General features: G+C 37.9%; 1 protein-coding gene across 1 annotated transcript; it reads right to left on the reverse strand.

Moving 5' to 3' along the window:
• Positions 1-62: 62 nt before the first annotated feature.
• LOC101297993 (vacuolar fusion protein MON1 homolog A-like) lies at positions 63-6,975 on the reverse strand. Its single transcript, XM_004293004.1, has 14 exons — positions 6,508-6,975; positions 5,308-5,387; positions 5,134-5,205; positions 4,956-4,995; positions 4,439-4,540; positions 4,188-4,309; positions 3,574-3,706; positions 3,348-3,439; positions 2,994-3,075; positions 2,798-2,862; positions 2,324-2,626; positions 2,123-2,214; positions 1,626-1,690; positions 63-394 (listed from the first exon to the last, which is right to left on the reverse strand). The coding sequence occupies exons 1-14, from the start codon at positions 6,973-6,975 to the stop codon at positions 299-301; spliced, it is 1,812 nt and encodes a 603-aa protein (XP_004293052.1). The 3' UTR covers positions 63-298.
• Between the last annotated feature and the right edge of the window lie 1,174 nt (positions 6,976-8,149).

The following is an 8,149-nucleotide window of genomic DNA, read 5'->3' on the forward strand; positions in this document are numbered from 1 at the left end:
GAGAGAGAGAGAGGTCTTAAAAATGCCTCTTCAAACACCCAACAGACATGTTGGCACTGTTTCTTGTAAGTCATCACTTCCGTGGAAGAACAAAGTATAATCTATAGCTCTTTTTTCTTTAATTGCTTTTACATTTGTTGACAGATGCAAACTTTTTTAAGCTGAAGCAACAGATTGGCAAAATATAAGAACCATCTCATACTAATTCTAAGAGTGAAAAAAGAGAAACAACTACTCGAATCTTATTAAATAAGCAAAACTATGGTACATGCGGTGTTACACAATATAAAGAGGGGTATCACCATGAAAAGGGGCTTGCACCCAGCAAAAAAATCTCGTTTTCCACATCTTTTACCCACTGACAAACACGGTTGCAAGTTTTTATTGCTAATGCCTGAAAAACGACAACAATACAAGATGAGAATGCTATCAGTAGAACAATTGTGCATCTAAGGAAAAATACAGACTAGCCATAACCTGTTTCTTGAGAAATTGATGATTAAAGTTGAAAGAAAGTTGCGTAAGAACAAAATCTATTCCTGAACCTTTTCTACCTAGTCGCTTGACAAACAAATTGATATTCTTCCGATGAAATGAATTAACAGAAAACCGATGCTGATGCTATAAGGGGTACAATTCAGAATGTTGGGCATATTCAGAATCAGTTTTCTAGTTTTCTGAGGTAGCCCATCATTCGGTTTCTTCACATTCATTTTCCCAATCTCAAAGCAGTGGCACGGTATCCTGTTTAACTTCTATGATATTAACCTTTAAGCCATTTGCTGTCCTGCTAACTTGATTTAAGCTCAAGGCTGCATTAGCTTCTTCACATTCATTTTCCCAATCTCAAAGCAGTGGCACGGTATCCTGTTTAACTTCTATGATATTAACCTTTAAGCCATTTGCTGTCCTGCTAACTTGATTTAAGCTCAAGGCTGCATTAGCCTGATGATCTAATCAACTCCCAATATATTTACTATTTAGTTTATGTGAGAAGAGTTGGTTTGGTTTGAGACATGCTCCAGTATTCTGCCTTTTATCTTCAGCTAACAAGAATCAGATTTTAAACCCTAATAACAAGATAAAACTGTGATTCTTCTGAACCAGTTATAATTCACACCCAACAGTACACTTGCTCTCTCAAATCTTTGCTCAATAATAGTTCCTACCACATTGATGATTGAATTCAACATCTCTTGAAAGTAGAAGTTAAGCTAACCAAAAACAGCAAACATTGCATTTCCCCCAAGTCCCCAACAGTTCCACAAGTAATAAGCCTTGTAAGCGAAACACAATTCTCCTTAATACATCCCTAATGCTATGCTTAGTTTGGTGAGGTGGAAAAAAGCAAAATGATACTTGGATAGAAGAGCTGGGTTTGCTCAGACACATCTTTCAATTCACCCAACATGGAAGCAACATACACTAAAAAAAGGCTATATAGCACTTTACATGCACAAACCCACAAACGAAACTATTTAACAATAAAACCAAACAAATTGACCACAGAAGCAAAAAAAAAAAAGTCAAATCTGTCCTTTTTATCCCTTTTGGCAAAAGTGCAGATGGACAAGTATTGCATAGTTGAACAAGGTAAAGAAACAAGAAATTGTAAAAAAAACTACCTTGTCAGCAAGTGGATCAAATGCTGCATAAAGCTCAAAATCCTGGGTGACCCAGCAGAGTAGAACTGAGAAAATATGATTGTATAAATCATCAGGAAGGCCTCGTCGAGCATGTAAACATAAATAACAACATCATCATACGGCATCTAAATAAATAACAAATATGTGATCCCAATCCCAACTCGCAATGGGGAAAGAGTACCAAAGGAGGGACACAGCTTGACTAATCTAGGAGGGTTATCGGTATGAGTATTATACTTCACAGTTGATGCCTCAAAACACAAAATGGCTAGGTTCAAAATCACTAGCTTTGAAGACATCAACTGTAGAGTTTTACTAGATGCTTGTCATTTGCCAAACCAACATCAATATTCAAGTCTGATATAATCAATCCTAGACCGATAATTTTTTAGATCTAAAATGAAAGTGCATCCAATGAAACAATATTCTAGTACATCAACGTATCCACTAATGATGAAGAATGAACTAAAACTTACCATAATTTTCATCTCTTCTAAACTGGGTTTTGTGAGGCCCAATTCCTCTTTCGTGCATGGAAGAGTAAAGCTTCTGATAAGCTCTATACAATCTACAACAAGAAAAACTAATTAGCCAAACAGGACAGATAGATTGACAAGTGACTTCATTGCGGGAGATCAAATCTTATGTCCAAGCAATGTAAAGTTCAGCTTTGTCACCTTTTCTGCTGACGAGGACTACTTATTGGTGCTGAGAACTCGGAAGACACGTACTGATCCAAAAAGATACTACGATATACAAAATGCCAGAGTCCAGCAGGACCACCTACGCCATCATACGGTTCCCTGAACCTGTCTGGAGAATCTGTTGGAAGTGTGTGATGACCCAAATGAGGAGAAAAAGATCCAGATCGAGGTAAAGGATCAAGAGGCAACTCCTCAACACGCATCCCACCATCTAGCATGGATCTCTGAATTTCACTGAGAACACTCGACTTCAAAAGGACCATTTCAATGCGAATTCTACAAGGTCACAAACAAAGATATATAGGGAGGGAGGTGAGAATTAGTAAACATCTGCTAGGACATAGGATTTATGAAAGTTTCCACATGAAGCACCCTACAGCATTAACATATATTAGTAAAGCGAGAGACAGCTGACCAATAGCAATTACTAGTCAAAAGTTAGTATACCTGCAATCTTTGAGATGATAGAAGGCTTCTGAACTAGTGGTAAGCAACATTAAGTATGTGTCAGCCTGCCACAAGCAAGTACGTCTCAGATCATAATAACTAGTATAAAAGATATAAAAAACAGATATACATGAAACTAGGTATAGAAGTAGGCAAATTTAATTCACAGAGGAAAAGTTATGACAGTGTCACTCACATCGAAATAATGGACATAAGCATACAAAAATGCCATGGGATTATATCTTGGCAAGCAAATTGGTGAGAAAGATTCAGACGTCCTGCATAAAGACGGCACAAATTTTAAATCCACTATTTGACATGGATATATTTATCGATCATTATCGCCCACTACTTGAATCCATCGCAACAAAAAGAATGATACAAGTTACTTTCTAGTCTGTCCAGTACTTTAAAGTTTTTGAACATGTACTGGAAACTAAGGAGCTTCGTTGCCATCACCGATAGTGTATTGGCTATTGCTAAAAGGATGACGTGATACTACTTTATCATTAAGGAAAAAGATCTAACTCATCCAATTTAATCTACTTACCTAAATGATTCTGATGCCATAACAAAGTTGGATAGTAGCAGCATGTCATCAGGGTAAAGAGACGCTTTCTGGGCACCAACAAGACTGATAACCTGCAATCAAGCTTCCAGTTGTTAAAGTGCTCTAATTTTTTAAGTTGTGCCATGCATTTCCTATAAAAACCTTTCTCTTAAAGAAAAGGTGCTGTCCAAAGTATTAACAACAGAAAGGTGGTGAATGGCCGAACCTTGTGTCTGCACATCAATATTGCAAAGAGAACACCAGAATCAGCAACATCTTGCAATATTGCACCAGCAGCTTGCCTTGTCGCATAAGCAAGGGGAAGACAAGTGTATGCGTGAAGAAATGTGGCAGGATTCCTGAATTCAGTGAAATGAGGTATAATATTATGAGCATGATCTGTCCGATCTTTTCTTTCTATGAGCGAGGAATTTCAGAAGCATATAACAACAAGAACAATTGGAATACAGCAGTGACACAATTAAATAAAGTGCATAGTAATATGTATATTGAATTTCAAAATAGAACTATCTTATCTCTCATGAAAACTATGTATTTGAATAGAAGATTTTAAGCTAGCAACTATGTTCTCAATAATATATTATATTATATCATTGAATCTTCAGAGTGAACAATCAAATCAGAAATGAGTCAATGACCAATATTCAACCAGTGAAGCTGCCCCCTCCCAGTAAATTGGATTATCCATGTATCAGTATCAGCAATAGAGGAATCAATAGTTTGCTTGTAAAAATCGGACCACAAGGGGGTATGAAAACAATACAAAGATAACTTTCCATATCCTAATTTAGGGATGCCAGAGGGAGCAGAGAAACAAACCAGCTGAAAGAATGGATGAGGGAAGAGAAGACAATATCCGTTCCACCCAGCAAAGGTGTCATATCAAACTTTGGATTCTTCTCAAAACATCTATTTACTGACTTCGTAAGAATAACCAGCAACTGCATCGATATATATAACTTATTAATGAAGTGCAGTTACTAAATTAAGATATTTATAATAATTATCTACACCAAAAAATGGAAGACGTTAATCCATAATGATTTTGGGATGGGAGAATTCAATGCTACCTGACCGTAAATAAGTTCCAATTGCATTCTTAAAGACTCATAAGGCTCTTCTGTGCAGCTGATGCATACTAGGTAGATTGGTCCCTTGACAAGAAAAACCACCTGAACACACAAATATTCCATGCCCTTTAATACTCCAGAATACTTTTTGTGAGGCTGATAAAATTTTTACTGGAAATGTGTAAAACACAAGAAAAGTATTGACATATAGATTCACACAAGATTTGATAAAAGGGCACATATATCATCATGTCATATATAATCGGACTGAGCACATATATATATCATCATCATCATCATCATCATCATCATCATGACTTCAAACTCTGCCTAAGAAGGTGTCAGCATAGATTACTCACAGCTATCTCAATAACTAAGTTACATTTTAGTACATAATGGTAAGTTAAATTTTAGACTGATCATAATTATCGGAAGAGTATCGTGCAAGTAAGGAAGTAGCCATAACTTGACAAAGCAAACTGATAATACCACAAAGTAGGGGAAAAAAAAAACAGACCTGATGCTTCCCAGCCCTAACCACTTTGACACGATCCTCACTGTAAAAAGATTAACGAGTAAAATCACTGGAAATCCTCTACAGAATTTCAATTCAAATTGAGCTCTAAGACTGGACAAATAAATGAAGAAAAGAAGATATCATATGGATATAATCTACAAAATTGAAAGGTATGTACCCATTCTCAACAAAGGAAATTATGGCTTGTAATGTTGCTGAAAATCCTGCTAGTTTATGTTCATCTCCATGTCTGAAATAGGTGAAAGAGAATACATATATCACCATTCTGTACATAAGTTACACTATTATCGTACACTTTACACTTCTTTTGCCAACAGGTCTTAAGACATACCTAGAATATATTGGTTTTCCAGAGTTGCTTAGTATGAAAAAGTGCTTCTTCCTCTTTCTCCATGATATGGAAGCATCATCCTGCACTTCAATTGTAAATCAAGTTGCAGTTACCCTTGAGAATAACTATGTCAATCGGCATTTAATTATAGTGACATGGATGAGCTTTTTACAGAAACTAAGGACACTGGCCACTAGGGACAGTTCCAATCAACTTCTCAAATAATTGATGACTAAGTATTCAGTTACTGTTATCTTATAAACATGCTTACATTACCAAAAGCAGAAAACCTTTCACTTCTTCTTCTTCATGTGATTTCTTTACATTTTAGTTGTTTAGCTCTATGAAGATCCATACAACCATAGTATTTAGGACCAAAAGATTACTAATATTACAACAGGAAAATGTTGTGGAACATCTAGATACCTACGCAAGCACATATATACATGCAAATCAACGAAATAAACATCGGTCAGTATATTTCAACCTATGTCTATAGCTCTAGTGTTATACTACATTTCTAATGTGCTACCATTATGAATAAAGGCATACCTACGGAGTTCCATATAATCCTACATTCTAGATTACACTTTCTTATGTGGGCATCTAATTTGTACTTCCATCTGTCCACAATTACAACATTTTGACTGCAACAAGACATCAAGATACTAGACTTTGCACTGGTTGCTGACATGATGTGAAAGCTCATCCAGCTGTAATCATGGGTTCCACTTAATTTCCAAAAATATGTGTAGATATTTGAAACCAAAACATACATGTATTATTATTAGTGTTGATAAATTTGAAACACTGTTTATTTAGATAAACCGTGCATTTTGGTTTTACACCTGTGGCAGTCAGCGTAATCGATTACAATTTGGGAAGATAGATTGGTTAAGCACCTAGCGTATCTTCCCAAATAAAAGCCACATTCAACCATTTCCTAAAATAGGAATGTATTCCTCCAATTTCACATATCCTTACACTTAACAAGAAACTGACCATCAAATCTTACTTGACACTCGATGTCCAATGGTGTTTCAGTCTAAGTCCTACCAACAACTAAGCTCTAAAGTTAACACCTCATCCTACTAATGAACACAATGCCAGAGCAATACATCGAAAACAACCAAATTCTCACATACATTACGCAACGAAAATGCAAAGTAAGTACATAAAGGAGTTACTAGACCACAATACCTCATCAACATGCCGTTTTCCGGGGACCCACGGCGTCTGCGCTTCCAAAACACCGTCAACAACCCCATGATTCCTCACTTCCGCAATCTCATCAATCCCTGAACCATCACTACTGGCACTACTACTCCCTCGGCCGCCAGCATATCCGCTGCTGCTAGGGCTCTCTGGCCCGTCGACCTCCACCTCCGAATTGGTCCTCGCCCACACAATACCACCACCGCTACCACCTCCTCCTCCGCCCTCGCTCGATTCCTCCGCCTCGGCCGGACCAGGCGGAGCCGAATTGGTCAGGGCCGCCTCCTCTTCGTTCTTGATCTCATTCCCGCGCGGCGTTTCATATACGACGCCGTTTTCCTGGCCGTCGGTGTCGGATAACGCGAGGGCGGACAATTGGCCCTCCGGGGGCTTAGTGATCGGGTTGGGCTTCGGGTCGGAGGCTTCGTCGCCGGAGCTGGACTCGGAGGTCATGGCGGGCCCAACCGCTCAAGAGAGATATTTGATGGAATTGGGGGAGAGATAGATAGATGGAGAGAAATTAGGGCTTTAATCGGGTTTGGGGAGATTAGAGAGAGAGAGAGAGAGAGAGAGAGAGAGAGAGAGAGAGAAGAGAGAAGCTAACAGTCGTAGGTGAAACGCGGCAGTGAGAGAGGGCTGACCAGTAGGTGAGGTGGGCGGGTGGCTCCGAATCGAAACTAGTCGTGGAGGTGGCCACCGGTCGGGTTTTGTTAGTTATGATCGACACGTTGCTAAAAGGACCGTTGGGAACCCGACCCTGAAAGTTTGCTCACTGGACTCGAGAATGGGCTCGAACTATTGGGGAGCGAGTCCAAGTACCTTTTATGATCTGTTTCGAGGCCCAATGGACATGAACACACTTTTTGAAGGCAACCCATTTTCAAAGTTTGGAACGAGGAAATTCATTTAGTGATCGTCGGTGAGCCGTGTGGCCTTATTAGTTCATTAGATTAACTAACAATGTTGAGGTCACCGGTTCAAATCTTATCGACATATATATGTAAAGGTATGTGAGTTATTTAATAAAAAGTTTTTTTTAAAAAAAGATAAAAAATTAATTTAGTGACGGTGTTGGTTGGGTCACTTGGGTGGCATATTCCCACGTCACAACACCGGTGATATCGACCACCTAAAATCGGTTTTTTTAACAGTTTCACTTTAAGAACTGATGGTTCGACAAAATAGGTGTTTTAATTGAATTGACAACGAGTAAGATAGAAGAGATATAAACATTCGTTACATGTTCCCTCTACTTATTTTCTTTGAAGACGCGTGGTCAAAACTCGCATATGTGTTTCTCGTTTCTCTTGGTTTACTTGCGAGATTATTATTGTGTGATCAAGTTTTACAAACATCACTCGACATATAAATTGTAGCGGTAAAAAATGTTATAGTGATCTTTTGTAAATAGTACTAACTTTTTAATAGCATTTCAAAATCCATCATTTTACTGCCAAACATTCAAATTGTTTTATTCCATAAAAATTCAGGTGTTCTATATCATGGCAAAAAAATTTGTTTTGCTTACAAAATGGTTATAAAAAAACTTAAAGATTGTGCACAAGTTTATACCAGATACTGATATTACATAGTACAAACTACTTATTATGGTAAAACTGGTCGAGCA

Source organism: Fragaria vesca, linkage group LG2, assembly GCF_000184155.1.
Source record: "Fragaria vesca subsp. vesca linkage group LG2, FraVesHawaii_1.0, whole genome shotgun sequence".
Lineage (NCBI taxonomy): Eukaryota > Viridiplantae > Streptophyta > Magnoliopsida > Rosales > Rosaceae > Fragaria > Fragaria vesca.

Coding starts and splice junctions, on each gene's coding strand:
- LOC101297993 (XM_004293004.1), bottom strand. CDS start 6,975: ATGACCTCCGAGTCCAGCTCCGGCGACGAAGCCTCCGACCCGAAGCCC. Junction 5,206..5,307: donor GGAAAACCAATATATTCTAG/GTATGTCTTAAG, acceptor CACCTATTTCAG/ACATGGAGATGAACATAAAC. Junction 2,863..2,993: donor CTTATGTCCATTATTTCGAT/GTGAGTGACACT, acceptor TGCTTGTGGCAG/GCTGACACATACTTAATGTT.